At 39.1% G+C, this 20,274-nt stretch overlaps 1 protein-coding gene across 1 annotated transcript in view; it reads left to right on the top strand.

The window, feature by feature from the left end:
* Positions 1-19,735, top strand: part of LOC146450482 (TBC1 domain family member 2B-like) — a 35,407-nt gene extending 15,672 nt beyond the window's left edge. The window contains exons 19-35 of the mRNA XM_085100368.1: positions 538-637; positions 1,340-1,419; positions 2,022-2,088; positions 3,300-3,406; positions 4,065-4,150; positions 4,972-5,071; positions 6,582-6,690; positions 7,498-7,584; positions 8,438-8,674; positions 9,527-9,592; positions 10,858-10,916; positions 12,927-13,070; positions 14,698-14,764; positions 15,708-15,752; positions 16,377-16,511; positions 16,985-17,062; positions 17,798-19,735. Coding sequence (XP_084956494.1) covers positions 538-637; positions 1,340-1,419; positions 2,022-2,088; positions 3,300-3,406; positions 4,065-4,150; positions 4,972-5,071; positions 6,582-6,690; positions 7,498-7,584; positions 8,438-8,674; positions 9,527-9,592; positions 10,858-10,916; positions 12,927-13,070; positions 14,698-14,764; positions 15,708-15,752; positions 16,377-16,511; positions 16,985-17,062; positions 17,798-17,896 — 1,666 coding nt within the window. The 3' untranslated portion in view covers positions 17,897-19,735. The remainder of the gene's footprint in view (positions 1-537; positions 638-1,339; positions 1,420-2,021; positions 2,089-3,299; positions 3,407-4,064; positions 4,151-4,971; positions 5,072-6,581; positions 6,691-7,497; positions 7,585-8,437; positions 8,675-9,526; positions 9,593-10,857; positions 10,917-12,926; positions 13,071-14,697; positions 14,765-15,707; positions 15,753-16,376; positions 16,512-16,984; positions 17,063-17,797) is intronic.
* Positions 19,736-20,274: the final 539 nt, after the last annotated feature.

Below are 20,274 nucleotides of genomic sequence, written 5' to 3'. Positions count from 1 at the left end.
TGTGCCTCTGTTGTGATTGGTTATTCATCGATTGTGGGTTTTACCTTTGTTGTGATTGGTTGGAGTGATTTCGTTGTTTTTTGTTTTACAACACTTAGTTGAAAACCACTTTATGGATCATGTGTATCAATCATCATCATTTATTTAGAAAACATTCAAATTACAAGTTTATAAGAGAGGCCACTTCGGCTGTCATTAATAAATAGAAAATATGGTGCTGCGTAAGTGCGGCTTGGTCAATTCATTATTTTACAAATAAAAACTCCAACATTTTTTACTTAAAGGTGAAAAAACTAGATGAAGAAGTAATTGATATTGGGAGAGAGTTTCAGATTTTGGGACCTTGGTAAAGGATTGTAAATTGCTTAAGATTTGTGCGACAAGAATGCGATCGATAGCGGTTGGCTGTTCTGGTGCAATGATCATGCACTTGGCTACTTGTCAAAAACAAATTCAGAAACATTGGAGGTATTAATTGTTAATTGAATAAATCATATATTTGGCTATTTGAAATAAAATTTGGCTATTTTATGACAGAGCCAATGACAAGGAACTACGGGAGTGTAGGGACCAAATTCAGATGTACCAGGAGATGACGGCTGTGAAGGACCAAGTTGTCGTCTCGCTTACAAACCAGGTAAATAGATTTAGACGCTAAAGAATTTGTGTTTCTAGTCTAAAATTAGACGGCTTTGAAAGCCATTAAATGTGAAAAATAAAACCCTAACAATAACAGGGACTTTTGAGGGTATTATACACCTGTGTTGAGAGAGAAAATGGCCGTTTTTGTACAAACTAGAGGCACCATCCTAAGCTGAAAGTCGCATTATCGTCCTCATGCTTTAATTACATGAGACGCTCATTCCGATCCTAAAGAAGGAATACGCATGTCTTGACACACCCACTGTACTTCAAAAAATGAATTTACTTTAAAATCACTTATCAATCGAAAGATAAATAGATATGTGGAACTTGTAACTTTGTGTTCTTCTTTCCTTTTAAAAACATTTACCCTTCTACCTTATTGTTACGTAGGAATACTGACTTACCATTGTAATGATATTTATTGAAACTTGTGAATATTTATTGTTGTAATAATACTTATTATAACTTGTCAGGACAATTTTTAACCAAGTTTCGTGTCGCTACCCGCCTCGATTAGCTCGCTAGCTATTTGTGGGTAAACATTCAACAATTATTGTAAAATTAAGATAAATAAATGAAGTTGTTGTTGTTGTTGATAAATTCCATTAACACAGTCAGTGTGGAGAAAAGCGTTGACCGTCCTGTTTTAAGGCGTTTTGCATTTTCTTTTGATTTGTCTTGTTCTCTTCATTAGCTGTACGCACTTGAGAAGTCTACAGTAGAAGGAGTTGAAGTTCATGAACCGGACGACGAAAATGACGAAGCCTTTGACAGGTATCTTGTTTACCTTATCTACCGAACGCATTGTTTCATTTATCCTTCACCTTCTTGCTTCAGTAGGGGATATTTGCATAAAATAAAAATCAATCAATCAACTTTTTTTAACGAGGGTGACACTTAACAATCCGTTACGACTGACAAACCTGTGGCCCTCAAATTCCGAATCGAATTGGAATTGGAAATGTTGGTTTTTGAGGAGAGGGCAAAATCGGTGAACCCGAAGAAAAAGCTCTCGCAGCAAGGAAGAGAACCAACAACAAACTCAACCCACATATGACACCGATTCCGAGAATCGAACCCGGGCCACATTGGTGAGAGGCGAGTGCTCTCACCACTGCGCCATATTTGCTAACCTATGAAATATGCATGAATTAGTTTTGTTTGCATATGAATGAAAACTAATTTTCATAACAAAAACTTTGCACTTAGCCTCGCTTTCATAATGAGGTTCGAAGCAACTCGGAAATGGTCTATTGGATTTACATCTCCTACCGGAATGAAAATCCTACCGGTATGATGGAATTCCCCCCACCCCCCACCAGTAATTCCCCTTAGATTAACAAATGTTGAAATATTTTGTTTGTGTATTATTGCAGCTCATCTTTAAAAACCAAGTCCGCAGAAAACGTCATTGATGAGATCCAAGAGATAGGAAAACTCAAGGTATTTACTACAATGCAGATTTTACATCGGACTACGTTTTAAAAGAATTTTTGTCGAGCGTTTTTTGTTGAATAGGGTACAGTAATCTCAAAACCAAAGCAATGGTAGTTCGAACCAGTTACCACACTAGACGTTTGTCACTCGGCGGCCATGTTGAGTCTCAGGAGAATAAAAAGCTTTGTTTTTGCACGGCAAGCCTCGCCCACACGCGAATTCAGTGCGAGGCTTGCCGTGCGAAAACAAAGCTTTTTATTTTCCTGAGACTCAACATGGCCGCCGAGTGACAAAGCTCTATTGTAAACTAAATAGTTAAGTACTCTGGACAATCAAAACAGTTCTGATAGAGAGTGCCGCCGATGTGCCAGCGCGACACGATGAAGTGTGTGAAAATCCCGGTAGATGTGCCATCCAAACAAAACGCTGCTTTTGCCAATGGAACCGTTTCAAAACAAAACAGAACAAGCGCGCAAAGTCTCTTGGGTGAACATGGGTCTTTAACAGGGCAATGAACCAATCAGAATTCGTAACAAATACATGTAGCTGGCATAAAGCGCGGGAAAACGTGGAATCAAGCCGTGATCTTGGCGCGCTTTCCATTTGTCATAACTGGCGGCCAGAGCGGTCGATCCGTAAATCGATTGTACCAATTTGAAGGACTGTTTCAACGACTGCTTCAAAATGGTGCATTGTAAGAGTAGACTGCGCTATTTTCATGCAATTAAAAAAAGTGGCCTTTAAACTGTTGTTCAAGTCGGTGAATTACGTTTTCAAATGAGCCGGGCCAGTTCTGACAAATATAGCCTCGTTCGTGGGGGAGGAATGAATGCGTGACGAGCCCAAAGAACGTGTGCGTAGGAGGCTATGACAAATGGGAAAGGGCCCTTGGTCTCGATCACGTGGTCTTGCTTCCTATTGGCTGAGAAAGTGGCGTAAGTTTTGCTGAACAATCATAGAGCGCAGTTATGCAAAATCAAAACAAATACGAACTACCTTCGTCACTCAGTCAAAACCGAGCTCGAACGCTTCAAAGTGAAAACACAGAGGATAGGAAAATTTGTAGTCCTAGCAGTTTTTACTTATGCTTGCGGCGAGCGCGTTTTATTAGGCTTGCTGCTTTGTTTGACCGTATCCTAGCATCACTGATGAAAATCAGGCTTGAGCATTCTCGAGACATGATGAAAAGAAAGAGCTCATTCTTTTTTCTTCCATAGGAAACTTGCCAAGCATACGTGCTACAAAACAGCTTTTTGAATAGCGAGATTCTGGAGTTCAACAAGCTAAGAGCTCATGATGCAGAGATTGTTAAGGCACAGCAAATGTAAGTACTGATAATGTGTCGAATTCAAAATTGAGAAAATTTCAGACTTCCCTCTTCAAAATATTGAAGATCAAAACGGTATCAGAGGAAAGTGGTGTTCAGTGGCTTTTAGTGAAATGTTCATACCTTTAGATTTCATTCAGAGACTTAAAAAGTTAGAACCACCTTGAATAGTGCAATAAACAGCACCACGGGAAAGTACTGCTCAGTAGCTTTCATTTGAATGGTCACACTTTAAGATTTCATCCACAGACTCAAATTTTAGAACCACCTTATGCGGCGTAATAAACAGCACAACAGAAAAGAATTGCTCAGAAGCTTTCATTTGAATGGTCACACTCTAGGATTTCATCCACAGACTCAAATTTTAGAACCACCTTGTACGGCGTAATAAACAGCACAACAGAAAAGTACTGCTCAGTAGCTTTCATTTGAATGGTCACACTTTAGGATTTCATCCACAGACTCAAATTTTAGAACCACCTTGTGCGGCGTAATAAACAGCACAACAGAAAAGTACTGCTCAGTAGCTTTCATTTGAATGGTCACACTTAAGGATTTCATCCACAGGAAAGTACTGCTTAAGTCATACTTGATTTTATTCGGAATATCGGTTACAGCTTTACATTAATATTCGCGTTTTCCGATATTCTTTCAGGCGACTGGCCACAGTTGAAGCAGAGATGTGTAAATACAAGAGCAAGTACTTCCTTGTGCTGAGGGAATTCCAAAAACCACGAAGAGGTAAGAGATACTGATTATCAACAAATGAGAGACAATCGCAGTTACGGTCGCAACTTGAAGGCGCAGTGTCACAGTGAGATTTTACTGTATTTTGATCAGAGCTACCCAAATGTTTAACACAGAGCCTTTTCTATGACATGAAATTGTTTGTAGAGCATTCGAAAGAAAATATAAACTGATTGTAATAATGAAGAACAAACTATAAATCAGTTTTATCAATTTCTCCAAATTGCATAGGAAAAACTTGAAAAACTTGGCAATTTTTTCCAGTTGTAATCCCAGTCCATCAAAGCCATCCACAGCAAAAGATAAAAAAAACATATATACTCATAGAGTAATTGTTAACAATGGAGAGATTAGGCACTACGATTACGGCAAACGGCAAACGTGACATTCGCGTTTATGTTTTCTTGAAAAACTGAGTACATTGATGAAAATACTACAAGATAACTCTGACCTTTGATGCTATCGCAAAACTACTCAATTTTTCTGAGAAACTGAAGACAGCGAATGGCAAATATAGAGTAAACATGGTCACGTGGTCATTTTTGCCGTTTGCCGTAAACGTGGTGCATAATCTCTAACAATACTGAACCATTGAGCGTTAGCTCTAGTAAGGAAATGAAGAAACCGCACGAGGCAACGAAGCAATCTTTGAACTCGGCGGGAATCGGACCCCTTACACTTCAGAGTTAATTCTCTGATCAATCATTTATGTCATCAGTGCTAGCGGCACAACATTCATTGTAACCTACAGAATCGTGACTTAGCCGCGTTTTCCAATGCTTCAAGTTTTGATTGGTGAGCGGTTCTATTTGCAGATGGTGAGCGATGGCCCTTGGATGATGAGGTCATCAGTCGGCTGGTGGAGGACGCTATCGATAGCGAGTCACGTGAGATCTTGACTCTTTCCCGTTCCAGGTCGGTATCACAGCCTAGTTTTTATCCACTCACGTATTCTTGCGCTTTGTGGTGGCTTCACATGCTCTTGCCGTTTCCACTGGTTACACATTCTCTTGTGCTTGGAAAGGTTTCTGCGTGTTATCCTGCGCTTTTGCAACTGCTGCACGTCTTCAATTGCTTGGCAACAGGTTCACGTTTTCTTGTTCTCGGCTGTGGTCGTGTACTTTCTGGCGCTTGGCAATAATTGAACGTTTTCCCACGCTTAGTGCATGTTTTCCCGCGCTTGGCAAGAGGTGCGCGTTCTTCCGTCCTCAGCTGAGGTCGTGTACTTTCGCGCGCTTGGCAGTAGTGGCACGTTTTCCCACGCTTAACGCATGTTTTCCCGCGCTTGGCAACAGCTGCGTGTTTTTCGGTCCTCGGCTGTAGCTGTTTGTTTTCTCGTGCTTGGCAATAATTGCATGTTTTTCCGCGCTTTAAACAGGTAGTATGTCTTCCTGCGCTTGGTAACAGGTGCGCGTTTTCCTGTTCTTGGTTGTGTTTGAGTGATTTCTCGCGCTGTGCAATAATTGCATGTTTTCCTGCAGTTTGAACAGGTAGCGTGTTTTTCCGCGCTTGGTAAACGGTGCAAATTTCCCGTTCTTGGCTGTGTTTGTGTGCTTTCTCGCGCTGTGCAGTAATTGCACGTTTCCCCGCTCTTTAAACGGGTAGCATGTTTTCTCGCGCTTGGTAACAGCTGCGTGTTTTTCGGTCCTCGGCTGTAGCTGTTTGGTCTCTCGTGCTTGGCAATAATTGCATGTTTTTCCGCGCTTTAAACAGGTAGCATGTCTTCCTGCGCTTGGTAACAGGTGCGCGTTTTCCTGTTCTTGGTTGTGTTTGAGTGATTTCTCGCGCTGTGCAATAATTGCATGTTTTCCCGCAGTTTGAACAGGTAGCGTGTTTTTCCGCGCTTGGTAACAGGTGCACATTTCCCGTTCTTGGCTGTGTTTGTGTGCTTTCTCGCGCTGTGCAGTAATTGCACGTTTCCCCGCTCTTTAAACGGGTAGCATGTTTTCCCGCGCTTGGCAACAGCTGCGTGTTTTTCGGTCCTCAGCTGTACCTGTTTGGTTTCTCGTGCTTGGCAATAATTGCATGTTTTTCCGCGCTTTAAACAGGTAGCATGTCTTCCTGCGCTTGGTAACAGGTGCGCGTTTTCCTGTTCTTGGTTGTGTTTGAGTGATTTCTCGCGCTGTGCAATAATTGCATTTTTTCCCGCAGTTTGAACAGGTAGCGTGTTTTTCCGCGCTTGGTAACAGGTGCACATTTCCCGTTCTTGGCTGTGTTTGTGTGCTCTCTCGCGCTGTGCAGTAATTGTTCTTTTTCCCACGCTTTAAACGGGTAGCGGTTCGTCTTGACCACGACCTGGCATCCAGGGTTGTTTCACTGGCGCCGTCATATCAGAAACCGGTCTGTTCCACCTTCCCCTTAATCATTTCATTTCGCCGGCAAGCATTCCCATACTTACGTTGCTTAATTCTCTTTCTTGTGACAGCATTCAGCCATTTGACCGCTGGGGCTTCAGACAAAACCTCGATGGTGATGACGAAGAAGCATTCTTGTCAATGGCAAAGAAAATGGACAGGAGATCAGAACAACTCAAGGTAAACGAACAAAACTATGGTAGGTAAGCTCGGTTGGCGGAGAGCAGATTGCGAAAAATTTCAGACTTTCCTCGATACCTTCCCCATCCCACCATCTTTGGTGCTGTTTATTATGCTGTACAAGATGGTTTTACCTTTCGAGTCTGTGGATGAAATCCTAAAGTGTGACCATTCAATTGAAAGCTGCTGAGCAGTACTTTCCTGTGGTGCTGTTTATTATGTGGTACAAGATGGTTCTAACTTTTGACTTTGTGAATGAAATCCTAAAGTGTGACCATTCAAACGAAAGCTGCTGAGCAGTACTTTCCTGTGGTGCTGTTTATTATGTGGTTCAAGATGGTTCTAACTTTTGACTTTGTGGATGAAATTCTAAATTGTGACCATTCAAACGAAAGCTGCTGAGCGGTACTTTTCTGTGGTGCTGTTTATTATGTTGTACAAGATGATTCTAACTTTTGACTCTGTGGATGAAATTCTAAATTGTGACCACTCAAACGAAAGCTACTGAGCGGTACTTTCCTGTGGTGCTGTTTATTATGCTGTACAAGGTGGTTCTAACTTTTGAGTCGGCGGATGAAATCCCTAAGTGTGACCATTCAAATGAAAGCTACTGAGCGGTACTTTCCTGTTGCACTGTTTATTATGCTTTGCAAAGTGATTCTAACTTTTGTCTGTGCATGAAATCTTGAAGTGATATTGTTTCGTTCTGGATATTTTGCAAATGTTATTTGATTTGGTTTGTTGCCAACTTCGGCGCTTTTGGAGGTGACAGGGTGCGTTAAGATGAACATATTTCATTCTCTCCAGGCAAATCTAAGTACTCATGAGATGTCAGTGGAAGTCAAGTGGGAAAACTATATGATAACACACAAAAACAGAGACTTTCAGAAAACGGTTAGTGAACTCGCACACACAGCGGTAAACAGAAATCCTTTGTAGTTTCTTAACACTACAAAGGCCAAAATTGAGCCACGGGTCTTATGAGTGTCTGTCGCCCGCGTATCTCTTCACATTTGCCAATCAGTTATATACTTAACTTACCTAAGGGGTCGTTGAATTTTGATGAGGAGGAGTGGGCTGGTCGTATGTGAGGAGTGGGGTGGGGGTGTAAGTGGGCATGCAAAAAAGGAGCCTTCAAAGCTGGGTAAAGGAATCAGTTGGCCTGTTAGCCATCGAAACAATTTTCATTAGTAACAAACAAAAAGAACTCGCGAACTTGTAAGCCATTTTTCTTCCTTTTTTTTTTTTTTTTTTTTGGTGAAGATGGGGTCATCTGATAAAAGGGGAAGAATTCTCATGAGTTGGGGCTTGAGGGCATGTAAAAATAACTTTCCACGGATAAAATTTCATTCCTCTCTCCCCTATGAAAGTGAGTGATACCAATGACGGAGTTAGGGGTGCCTCAAGCCACGGAGTTGCTGACTGGACTTTGCCATCAATGGACTTTAACATTGCCTAGCTATACATCTTGGTGGAAAGAGACATGTTGATAAAATGGTCATTTTAAGTAAAAAAGAAAAAAACACACACACAATAAAGGAGACGTGTGCTTAAACCAAATCTCAACCAAACGTTTTTTGTTTGCTTTTGATTATGGTTGAAGGCCCAGCGCCCGTTTCTCGACAGTCCCGATTGCTTTACGCGTCCGAAATTATTTTTTGCACACAACTCTCCCGAATAGATTAAAAAAGGTTGTCTTGTCATTCTGTAGACTGGGCTTGAAGTTTCTCCTTTTTTTCTTCTTTAGCCTGAGTTGAAGGCTTTGATACGAGCTGGAATCCCACACGAACACCGGGCCACCATATGGAATCACTGTATTGACCAGTGCGTGCAGGAGACAAGGCAGATCGCTGGAGATGGGTATTACAGACAGCTGTTGGAATCTATTAAAGGAAGACCGTCACCGGCGGTTAAGCAGATAGAGTTGGACCTGTTACGCACATTACCGAATAACAAGCATTATGAGAAACTGGATGCTGACGGGGCAAGTTTGAATTTTTTAAATTCATTTATTTTAGAGCGGTTTTTTGAGTGTCGTAAAAACAAAACCAAGGTAATTACTCTGGCTAATCGCAACAGATGTCAGCAACACAACGAGCCAATCAGAACTCGAAGTAAATGCATGTAACTGGCGCCAAGCGCGGCAAAACGCGTGCGGTTAAAACACAATTGGCTTTGGTTTTGATTCCGATTGGTTATGAAAGTGGCGCGAGTTTTGTTAACCAATCACAAAGCGTAGTAATGCAAAACCAAAGCAAACGCGAAATTACTTTCGACACTCAATTCAAAACCTCTCTAATTTCAAATGAACGAATGAGTTTGCAGTGTCTCGTTATACTGAAAGAAAGGAAAGAGTTAACGTGATAGAAATTACATTAAATAAATTACATAATGATAAGGAAAACAACAGGCCCAGTTGTTCAAGCCCGATTAAGCTAATCCTGGATAAACGCGAACTTTGATTCGAGTTTATTTACTTGTTCATAAGGATTCTTCCAGAAGATTTTTGTCCCTCAGTTTTTACTTAAGACTTTTCTTTACCGTTAGCTTAAAATTAGCTTTAAAAAAAATATATTACGAGCGAGAAAGTTAACCTCCGTTGACTTTCAATCTTGGATTAGCGTTAATCGACTTTCGAACAACCAGGTCCCTGGAGTCTTTCCTTTTTTCATTTGAGGCCATGAAAAGCAGCAAAGGAGTCGCCGTGTGTATACTTACAGCTGTGGTGTCAGTGGTTGGCCCGATGTGATCACAAACTTGGCTTTTTTTGCATGTTATTTATTTATTTTTTTGTTTATTTATTATTTTCATCTTGTTCTTTTTTCTTTTGCATCAGACTGCTAAACTAAGGGAAGTTCTTCTGGCGTACAGTTGGCATAATCCTGATGTTGGATACTGTCAGGTAAGCAGAAAAAATCTGATTGTTTGATCTAGAGAGGAATATCTAAGAGTGCAAATGTTTTTTGTGATAAATTTTCTAAAGGTTACAGTGCTATGGACCGAACAGTTCTCTAAAGTTAGGCCGATATCTATCTCAGCGATACTTAGGTTTCCCTGAATAATATCGATACTCGTGACAAATATTGATTGGTTGTTTTGATACCTTTCGATACTACCCACGTGACCGCTGAGAATAACTTGCCACGTGTATATACTCCATGCTGAGTTGGAAGAAATTGTTTTTTTCCTTCAAGGTTAATTCTTGTTAGCGGAGTATCGGCATTTTCGTGTTCAAAAAGAATTACCTATTTGTGTGTGCTGTTGATTCTTCATTCGAGCTGAATATTGCGGTTCGTTTCAGGGCCTAATACTTATTGTTTTCTGGACTCTTTTAAGCTGAGTACAGCCGCTCTTGTGTGATGACATAATATCGATATCCACATCGAAAAACATTGGCTTATATCGAAAAATATAGTTCTCGTATCGGATCGATTTGAAAATCTGGTATCGTCGTTTCCTTATCGTCACCCTGGCCCGGTTGTTTGAAAGCCGATTAACGATAATCCCCGATTAAGAGTTAACCGAGATTTTAATCTGGCTCGTTAGAAATGTTTTTAAAAGGCTAACTTCAAGCTAATGGAAAAGAAAATTGCCGGTCAAATTGAGGGACAAAAATATTTTCGAAGAATCTTTATTGATTAGTAATTAAACTCGAATCAAAGTTCACGTTAACCAATGACTGGCTCAATCAAGCTTTGAACAACTGGGTCGTGGTGACAAAAATGTTTAGTTAGCGTGTGACAAAGTTTTGACATCTCTTTGACAAGTCTCTGGTGGCCGACATCATTTCAAATTGACCAATCAAAATTCAAGGAGTTTGGTAGACGGTGCAGTCAAAAGGAGACCATCTCCGAGTTGCTGTGAACCTCATTCCGAAAGCGAGGCTAAGTGCAAAGCTTTTAATGTGCAAATTAGTTTTTTTTTTGCATTCGAATGAAAACTAATTTTCATAATAAAAACTATGCAAGAAACCTCGCATTCATAACGATGTTCAAAGCAACTCAGAAATGGCCTATTATCAGAACCTAACGTGCAGTGACTACGTTCAGCTTGCCTTGTTCCAACGATACAACATGTGCAGCATAGTGTCACAGGGAGGTACTCCTCCGTGACTATCATTTTGCGCAGGCCGCATCAATTAACTTTTCCTTTTGATTCGATTTATAGGGATTGAATCGGCTAGTCGCCATCGCTCTACTTTATCTAGACGAAGAAGAATCGTTTTGGTTAGTTACTCTTTGCCATGTTTACTGATCCTTTTTGTTGCTATTGTTGTCACTGTCCTCGTTTTAATTGTTTTTGTTGTTGTAGTTGTCCTCGTCCTTGTTGCTGTAATGTTCGGTTGTTGTTGTTGTTCTCATTGATGATTAATTAAATAAAATAATCCAGTGTTCTTGTTAAGATTTGTAAGAGGAAGTAATAAATTTGCAATAGGGGTGGACACCATCTTGTTATTGTCTCCCAAGGAATGATGGGAGCGAGATGGCCGCGGGAAGAATGGAAACCAAACATGGTGGAGTTTGAAGTCAGCGTTGTTTTTGAAATTGCTGGATGTTTTTGCAATATTTTTGGCAGGAAATTCCCAAAACAAGTACGAATTTTTTTCCCCAAATATGATTAATTTTGAAAGCGATTTCGATTATTTTGGAAACATTTATTTTTTCACGATAGCCGGTACATTTAGGTGGATAAACGACAAAAATAACCGGTTACCTGGTGGTGGTGGTGTGGGCGGTGGTGGTCACATTTTTATTGTTTCTTTTGTTTATTGTGTCTTTGTGTTTATATAAGAGGCTGTAGTTTTTTATTCAAGCTGAAGTTGCGCACCATGCTAATGAATTCATGTTGGCAAATGTTTGGATATGTGGCGAAATAGTTGTCAAAACAGATTGGCCATAGGCATAGGCAGTTCCAGCAAGGAGACATCTTTACTAAGGAGACACTCTATGAAATGTCCATTGCAACTATAATTCCAAAAGCTTAAGAACATAAAACAATGTTTGTCATTTTTCCCGAATTGAAGATTAATTATCTTTGAAAAATGCGCGGTTATCACGAATTTTCTTTTTACAATAACTGTCCAAATTCCCGCGCGCTGATTGGCTCGTAGCTATTGTCTATAAGAGTACAGACAATAAAAATGACGTCAGATGTAACGCGCATGCTTTCTCAACGAAAAAAATAGCCAATTCCGCTCGTACTTTTTCCATGTTATTGTAAAAAACAAATCGACTGCAGTTTGCTATGGTCTATACTCTTATAGACCATAAAATGACGCCATAAAATGTCCAAAACTTGGCAGTGAAACCATTCGCCTGCGGCTCGTGGTTCCACGTGAGTTTTGAACATTTTTTGACGTCATTTTATGGTCTTTAAGAGTATAGAACATAGAAAACTGCCGTCGATTTGTTAATGTTACATTTGAAAACCCCTTGCTAAGATCTGCTTTTCCCGCGTAGTCATGACCACGCAAAAAGTAATTGTCTAGTTTTGCTATACATTATCACCTCAGTGCAATAAAACTGTCGATTAGTGCCTCTGGCCGGAGACAGAGTAGGCCGGTATGGATTGAAACTTGAAAAAAATTAGCCTAACGTTTTTCAAGTTCTCGCATTTTTGTTTCCAAAATGCCCTAGAACAGGTCACGAGTTATTCTTTCCAAGAATTGGGTTGATTGCTTTGCTCTCGTTGCTCTAGAATTATTTTGTAGCTAAGTGAAGGTCTTATTCCACCATTTTTAACAAAAGAGGTTAAAAACCCCATGATGTTTCTCGGATCATCGCGACATGCGCAGACCGTGTATACAGTATTATTATTACCTTTATTATTACCTTTATTATTATTAACAACAGTTATTTACATAGCAAAACATTTCCGCCCACAAATAGCAGGTGCTAGTCGAGGCGGGCGGAGATAAGGGGAACAGCAGTCAGTTATAAATTACCTAAATTAATGACATATACAAACGTAAATAAATAACATTTACAAAATCAACCACTTTTAACAAGTGAATTGTAAAATAAACTAATTTTTTCTTGAAACTAAACTAAATAAGATTTTCAGTGTCGACTTTATAAATTAAACTGTGTGTCCGTCCGATAGTTCGCTATTTTTTGAAGTAGTATGGGCGATTCAGCATAATCGTCCTCGTTCTCTAAAACGAGAATAACATGTTTTTGATATGTTTTGTAGTAGTGTTCGTTAGCCAACTTTCGACTGTTCTTGTTTCATTTCAGGTGTCTTGTTGCTATCGTTGAACATCTCATTCCAAAAGATTACTACTCCAAGACTTTAGTGGCATCACAAGCGGATCAGAGAGTACTGAGAGATCTGCTCGTCGATAAACTGCCAAGACTCCATGCACACTTTGAGGCTCTCAAGTATGAAATACATAGGTCTTTTTCAATAACATCACGGCTTACTGACAAACGACCAATAACATCTCGACGTCGTTGACCAATCGGGTTAACAACCAGAGACATATATACCACCTACTGACGTTCCACAATTCACTTGACTCTGAAGATGACTTCCGCTCAGGTTGTCGAAACGTCAGTCAAAGTCACCACAAACAGTCCTTCTCAGGACTACACTCACCCAGATGATCATAATTTACGTACTTATGACAATGGGGTCTCTATTGGGAAAATACTGTTCGAGTATTGAATGACTTGAAATTCTTCTAGCTTTACTTAGTTAAATTCATTTTGTGAATTTCTTTATGGGGTCAAAAACATGGATGTTGAAAAATTTCTTACTCTTAGGAATATTTTCAGCACCTAATTACTCCAGGAATTCATTAATTCCTAGAAATAACAGTCGCGCATCCTCTGCGGACATTGTCCGACATAGACCAATATTTGCTCCAATGCGGGTAGAAAGATTACGTAAAAATGTCTTGGAAAAGTTGTTAACTAGTCGTGTTCAAAAATTTTTAATTGAGCTGTAAAAGCATTCCTCGCAGCTCGATTTACTTGAGTCACGATTTGAAGAGTGTGCTTTGGGTTTGCAAAAATCCTTTTACACGTCTTACGCGTCATGTATGCCGATAAATTATTTCTTGTGTAGGTGTGGAAAAATCTAGGATGGCGATGTCCGAACAATTTTGTCGTATTTCCGATTAGAAATACGGTAAAGCCAAGCAAGAAAATTACTTCCAGCTCTGCTGTCAATGTATGTTAAAGATAAGGTTTTCACTTTACAGCTTAATGCTGATAAGATTTTTGTGAGTCTGTGAATTACGATTTCACGATCGACTTAAAATGTTTGATGTTTTTTTTATAGTGAAGAATTTGGAGATTGATCGACACTGGGTGTCTGTACTGCACATTCGGAGGACGCATTCACCTAATTGTGAAACTTTTATAGTAAATCATTAAACGATTTAGTAAACTCACAGACTAACAAAAGAACGTATCAGCTTTGAGCTGTCAAAGTCAAAACCTTGGCCGGGTTGTTCGAAAGCCGATTAACACTAATCCACGATTAGAAGTTAATCAAGGTCTTCATCACGCTCCTTAAAAATGGGTTTAAAGGCTGATGTTAAGCTAAAGGTAAAGAGAAGTCTAAGTCAATACTGAAGGACAAAAATCTTTTGGAAGATTCTTTATTGATTAGGTATTAAACTCGAATCAAAGGTCACGTTAATCCAGGATTAGCTTAATCGTGCTTCGAACAACTGGGCCAATATCTTTAACAAACTTTTCTCATTTTTTACGTTTGACTGGCGGCTAACTATAGATTGTCATGTGTATACCTCAACTTCCAGAGTTCGGCGATAAGCAAACTCCCAAACTTCCTACTTGCGTTAAGTCTAATTAAAGTTAAGTTTAGTTGTTGTTTTTCGGTTTTTAAACTGGAATCGCCAAAATTTAATCGCCGAGAAATTATGTGTGTCTGAATCGCAAAAATTTGATCCTACAACCACTTCCCACCTCTCTGCGCAATAGAGCGCCATATTCAAGTAAATCTAACAATCGTTGCTGATGCTTTTTTTTTCATTGTCAGTGTTGACTTGTCGCTGGTGTCGTTCAACTGGTTTTTGACTGTTTTCGTCGATAATTTTCCAGTACAGGTGTGTGTGCTGTAATAGTTTGCCTTGCTTTGTGAAAGTAACATATCAAAAACATGGGGAAGAGTGTATAGAAGAAAGAGTCTCGCAGTTATCTACGCAACCAGACTGTTGCGAAAAACTTGAATGAGACTTGAACCCATGACCTCTACCAACTGAGCTATCAAGCCAGGCAAGCTCCCAGTTGGTTTGATAGCTCAGTCGGTAGAGCACTGCACCAGCATCGCAGAGGGCATGGGTTCGAATCCCGTTCAAGCTCTTGTTGCGCAGATAACTGCGAGAATCATTCTTCTTTATTATCTTTCATCCGCAGTGCTTATACATGTTTCACGAGGAACTGAGTGTTTCATCCGATTTCCAAACACCGAGAAATGGTCTGAAAAAACAAGGCGCAGCTGAGATTTTGTTTTTTAACCAACTTCGAGGTACTTGGAAATAGGATGAAACACTCTTTGTCGTGTTTGATGTGGCTTCTGAAATCTTTAATGATTTTTGGATAAATTCAAAGCAAAATTTCACCCAATTTTATGACAGTTAGGATCACATTTCCAAACCTCCTTTACAGCGGTGATTTTCTTTGCTTTCCCTTTATGAATTAATAATCCGTTTGAGAACAGTATTCCTCAAATTATTTATAATTCATGAAGAGAAAACAAAGGAAATCACTACCGTGAAGGAGGTTTGGAAACATGATGCTTATTATCATAGAATTTTGTGAACTTTTGCTTTGAATTTCTCCAAGAATTATCAACGGTTGGAAAAGTTATCAAACACTCGAAATAGTGTTTCATCCAATTTCCAAACACCTCGAAGCTGGTGAAATAAAAACTCGGCTGTGTGTCCTTTTTTCGACCTGCTTCTCGATGTTTGGCAAACTTCAGTTCTCGTGATTGATATAGTACTTTCCATCTGAGGCACGGTGTTAATTAGATCATTTTTGTTGCAGACAACACTACGAGTCTGGGACACGTTTCTTTATGAAGGAAACAAGGTTAGTTCCATCGCTTATCACGCGACCCTTATAACCTGTAGCTGTATTGCTTTTTAGGGTAGGGAACATTGTTCTGTTGTTCGTTCTTGTGTTCTCTCGATCGACGATGCAAGATGTGGCAAACGGTGCAGGTCGTCCTGTATCGAACTGCGATGAAGAACAGCGATGTGCATAGATACAGTACACGTAGCAAGGACGATCTTAGATTTCCATCTGTAAAACGAAATTAATTGGGGAAAGCAAAGAACGTGTTATTATGCCTTCAAAGATTGGAATATTTTAGACACAGACTTGAGAACCTCAAATACTATATCCCATTTTAGATGTAAATTTTTGGAATCTCTTTTAAGTATATGAGTTTTAGTTCTATTTGTAATACATATATTGTTAAGCCTCTCATTAATTTAGTAATTCTAGTAATTAGTGATATTTTATATCAGGACCTCTCCTTCTATCACCTGTTGGTGAGGAGGCTTTCCTGTTAAAATATTATTATTATTATTATTATTATTATTATTATTATTATTATTATTATTATTATTATTATTACTATTATTATTATTTTCATAAAATAAAATAAAATAATAAACCCAGGCTTATATTTCGTTATCTCTTGTGTACCAGGTGCTGTTTCGTTTCGCACTTGCAGTCTTCAAGAGCAGCGAGGAGCAGCTTCTGAAGTGTGAGGATCACATGAGTATATTCAACTTCCTGAGACAAATGCCAGAGAAAATCACGGATGCAAACAGCTTATTCCAGGCTAGTAATATTCTTCGACTTCTAAATTCTCCCCACTGTTTTCGATACATTGCTCTGAATTTTAGTTGAGAGAATGTGATGATTTGGGCAGTATACCCGTTGGATAATTTTCTCGCTATTCCAATCAGCTATGCTATTAATTTTGTGGGTTTTATGTCGTAAGGAGAGTTAGGAAGTGATGTATTCATGTCAATCAATCCTGTGGTTCCTTTGTTGTTGTTTTTCCTTTTTTAATGCTATGGGATTTTGAAACACGTTTAAAACCCGCGTAAGTTACAATTGTGAAATATTTCAGTGATATCCAATGGTTCTTGTATGCTAGCGATGACATTCGCAGCGATTTCACGGAGCTCACCTATATTTTGAATTCAGCATGGGTTAAATCCATGCCCTCTTGGACTCTTCTGGGAACGTCACTTTCAACAGTATTGTAGCAAAGAAACGTGTAGTTAAACGATGAGTTTTTATTTCAGATTGCCTTCCAGCTTCTTAATCCATTCCCCATGAAGATGATCCGAACAAAGCGAGCATATCACTTGGAAATTGTCAAGGTAAGACTTCTCCTTATACTCTTTCCTTGTGAGTTTAAAGCGACGGGAAAATCTTCCTCGCTAATGTTTGCCGCCCCTTTGGTAATTTTTGACAGTGACAAGACAGTGAACGGCAAGTTTCGAAAGTGTCCAGAAATTCAACGCCATTTTCTTAAGTGACATTGAAATCGAATGGAACTTTCAAAACTGTTCTCGACTTGGACGGTAATTTTCGGAAACGTTGACTACATTTTCAAGGTAATAAAAATGACCGTTGTTGAAGTAATTTATGCTGGAAAAATTATCAGAAATATATTAAAGCGTTCAAGGTGCCAGCTGTCATATTTTATTACCTTGAAAGTGAAGCCATGATGGCCCGGCGAAACGTCGGATTTTATTGTATTTCAAAATACTGTCTTATTAGTTTGGATATTGAATGGTAATGGAAGCCGGTGAAAATAGATGAAATACATACCAGTAATAATCAAAGATTAGGGAATGCGTTCGATGTCACCAGGCTCTTTCTCCTTTGCCAAGTTGGTGATGAAGTCATCCCCCCCCTGCAAAATCTGCGGGGGATGCCAGATACGCGTCCCAAGATCCATTCAATCAACGTTCTCCCATACAATCTCGACTCCAATCTGTATTAAGATTGCGTTCTTTCTACGTCGAACACAATAATTATTTGAACTGCAGATGAATGAAATTTGCTCTGTTTTAAAATAACGTAAATATTTCTGACTTGTGTCTTTGCAGCGCGAACTCGCTGAGTTGGACAAATTACGTGAAGATTACGTCATAAGCAAGGCGGACGAGCCAGAGGCAAGAGACGGAGACATGCTAGGTGAAGACTGACAGACCGGGAACTAGTTTTCAGTAACAACTTTTATTAAAGTTGAGCCTGTAAGTAAGCTGCTGCAATCATTCACACAAGAGGCAAATGGCTGACTTCCGATAGCAGCTGCACTAACTTGTGAGACTATGTACCAATTGCATTGCTATAACGTCTAGAAGTAATTAAGATTTATATTTAGCTATATCATAAGATTGATATTTGAATACGGTACTATAAAAAGTAAACTACTGTAACTAGAAATAATTTGTTCAAATTCCAAGACCTAAAATTTCGTAATTTCTGGTCGTCTTCGAAGCCTGAGAGTGTAAATAACCGAGTTCGGGGAGGGCGGGGGAATGGGGGAAAACAAAATTTCTCAGTCACTGTTATGTAGGAGTATTTTCTTGGGTAAAGGCGTAGATGCTGAGTGCATGCATGTTTCCTTTAATGGCATCCCCCAGTACATAAATGTATGCCACTCCAAAGGGTGTAAATTCTGAGCGGGTTTGAATCTGTGACTTAAAGAGAAATGCCACGCGGATTTCGCTGTGTTTTGGTCATCTGTAGGATACGGTGTTCACTGGAATGAAAAAACAAGCAAACAAAAAAATAAAGCTTATCTCGTGCAAAGAAGTATGGGGTGTTCTAACTGGCATGTACATGTTTCGTGTTTTTTTTTCTTGTTGTCCGCCAGAAATATATGTGAATTTTAAGCCCCCAAATCGCACCGGTTTTTATTTTCCAACAAGAAGAATACAAATAAGCTCCTAGATCAAACACTTCCCAAAAAGCTGTTTGGTCTTATCGTTCAGTGTTTATACCTTTTATCTGACAACATTTTTTCAATCGAGTGTATCTGGCAAAAAAATACATTTGCCTAAAAACGAAGTCGTAATTTTTCGAAGAAAGAACAAACCAAGTCCACTGTTTTACACATGCGAAAAACGTAAACAAAATGAGCGATTTTTTCGACTTGCAATCCATTTCAATGTTGGCTATCCACACCTTAAAGGTTTATTAAGCCCCCTCTGTAATACGTCCACCCGTTAAGAGATCATTGGCGAGAAGTATTATTATCCTGAGACCTGAAAGTGATAAAAAAAAATGGGGCGTAGATAGCTTTTACGGTAATAGTAGTTTCCGTGCACTTGAAAAATAAGTATTAACACTGGACCATCATTTCAACGTTTCTGTTTAATGTAAATATGATGTTTTGGCTATTGAAAGTGAATTAAAAGGATTTCAGATTTAAAGTCATTCGCATGGCAAAGTTGGTGCACTGCAGGTTTGTGCAGTACATTGCTTGGTTGTGCTGTTCGGTATTTTGGACTATCTCAGCGATTTTCGTTAGTTTTTCTTGGCTTAAACTACGACAATGCGACTGAAATTGCGAGGAATACATTTAGACTTAAAATGTCATTAACGCATTTGTCAAAATTTGGGATTTTTTTATCTTAGCTTCTTGACAACATGCAACGCTGAAGCGAGCAAGTTTAATTTAAAAATTTTTATTGTACTCTTTTTCGTGTTATTCAAATTTGAAAATTTTAGAAAACTTACTACTTTCTGAAAACATCTCTTTATCCAGTTTGTTTTACTTCAGAAGAACTCTAGATCAACAATATACTAAATCAGAATCATTTATATATAAACAATGTGATTTATTTTGGTTATCCAGTCGGTGATTGTAAATAGAATACATTTGAAGTTCAGAAACAAAATGTAATTTTCAATCAGTAATGTAGATATTCATAACGCAAGGTAAATACGCTATTTTTTTGCGGTCAAGAGCATTCGTTTAGGATTTTTTTATATTTTCTTTACTGCCAACCAATAAACTGGGAAACGCTTTAGCGTCAGACTTGAGTTTCATTTATTTATTTTTGTACTTCATTCACTCGTACTGTTGAACTCTGAAGTAACACTTACTGTATGTAACGTTTGAGTCTGCGTGTAAAATCCTACTCAGTAACTTTCACATGCAGGGTTGCAACGGTCAGCTGGGTAATGCCAGGGAAAACAGATTTCTTTTCAAGGTAAGGGAAGTCAGGGAATTCTGTATCAAGTCAGGGAAAATACTAAATTCTACCTCAAAGTCAGGGAATTGTAATTTAAGGTAGCCACTTGGTTTGGGAAAGGGTTTCTTTGTTCGCAAAGGTAATATTGTTTCAAAAGGCAGCTACGAGGGAGCTGATTTCTGTGGCCTCGTCACTGGTTTTATTGGGATAGAATTGGTTTGGTGTGGTAAGTTGAAAACTGGTATTTAGTAGAAATAAGTCAGGGAATTTTTATTAGATTGATAAATGGCAACCCTGTTTGATTTCAATCGTTATGTCTAGTAAGTTAGTGAGGTACTATTCATGATGCAGTACAAGATGATTCTATAACTTAAGACTTT

Source organism: Pavona decussata, unplaced genomic scaffold (assembly GCF_977016875.1).
Source record: "Pavona decussata unplaced genomic scaffold, jaPavDecu1.1 SCAFFOLD_464, whole genome shotgun sequence".
NCBI classification, from domain to species: Eukaryota; Metazoa; Cnidaria; class Anthozoa; order Scleractinia; family Agariciidae; genus Pavona; species Pavona decussata.
This window is presented reverse-complemented; position numbering and strand designations above follow the sequence as displayed.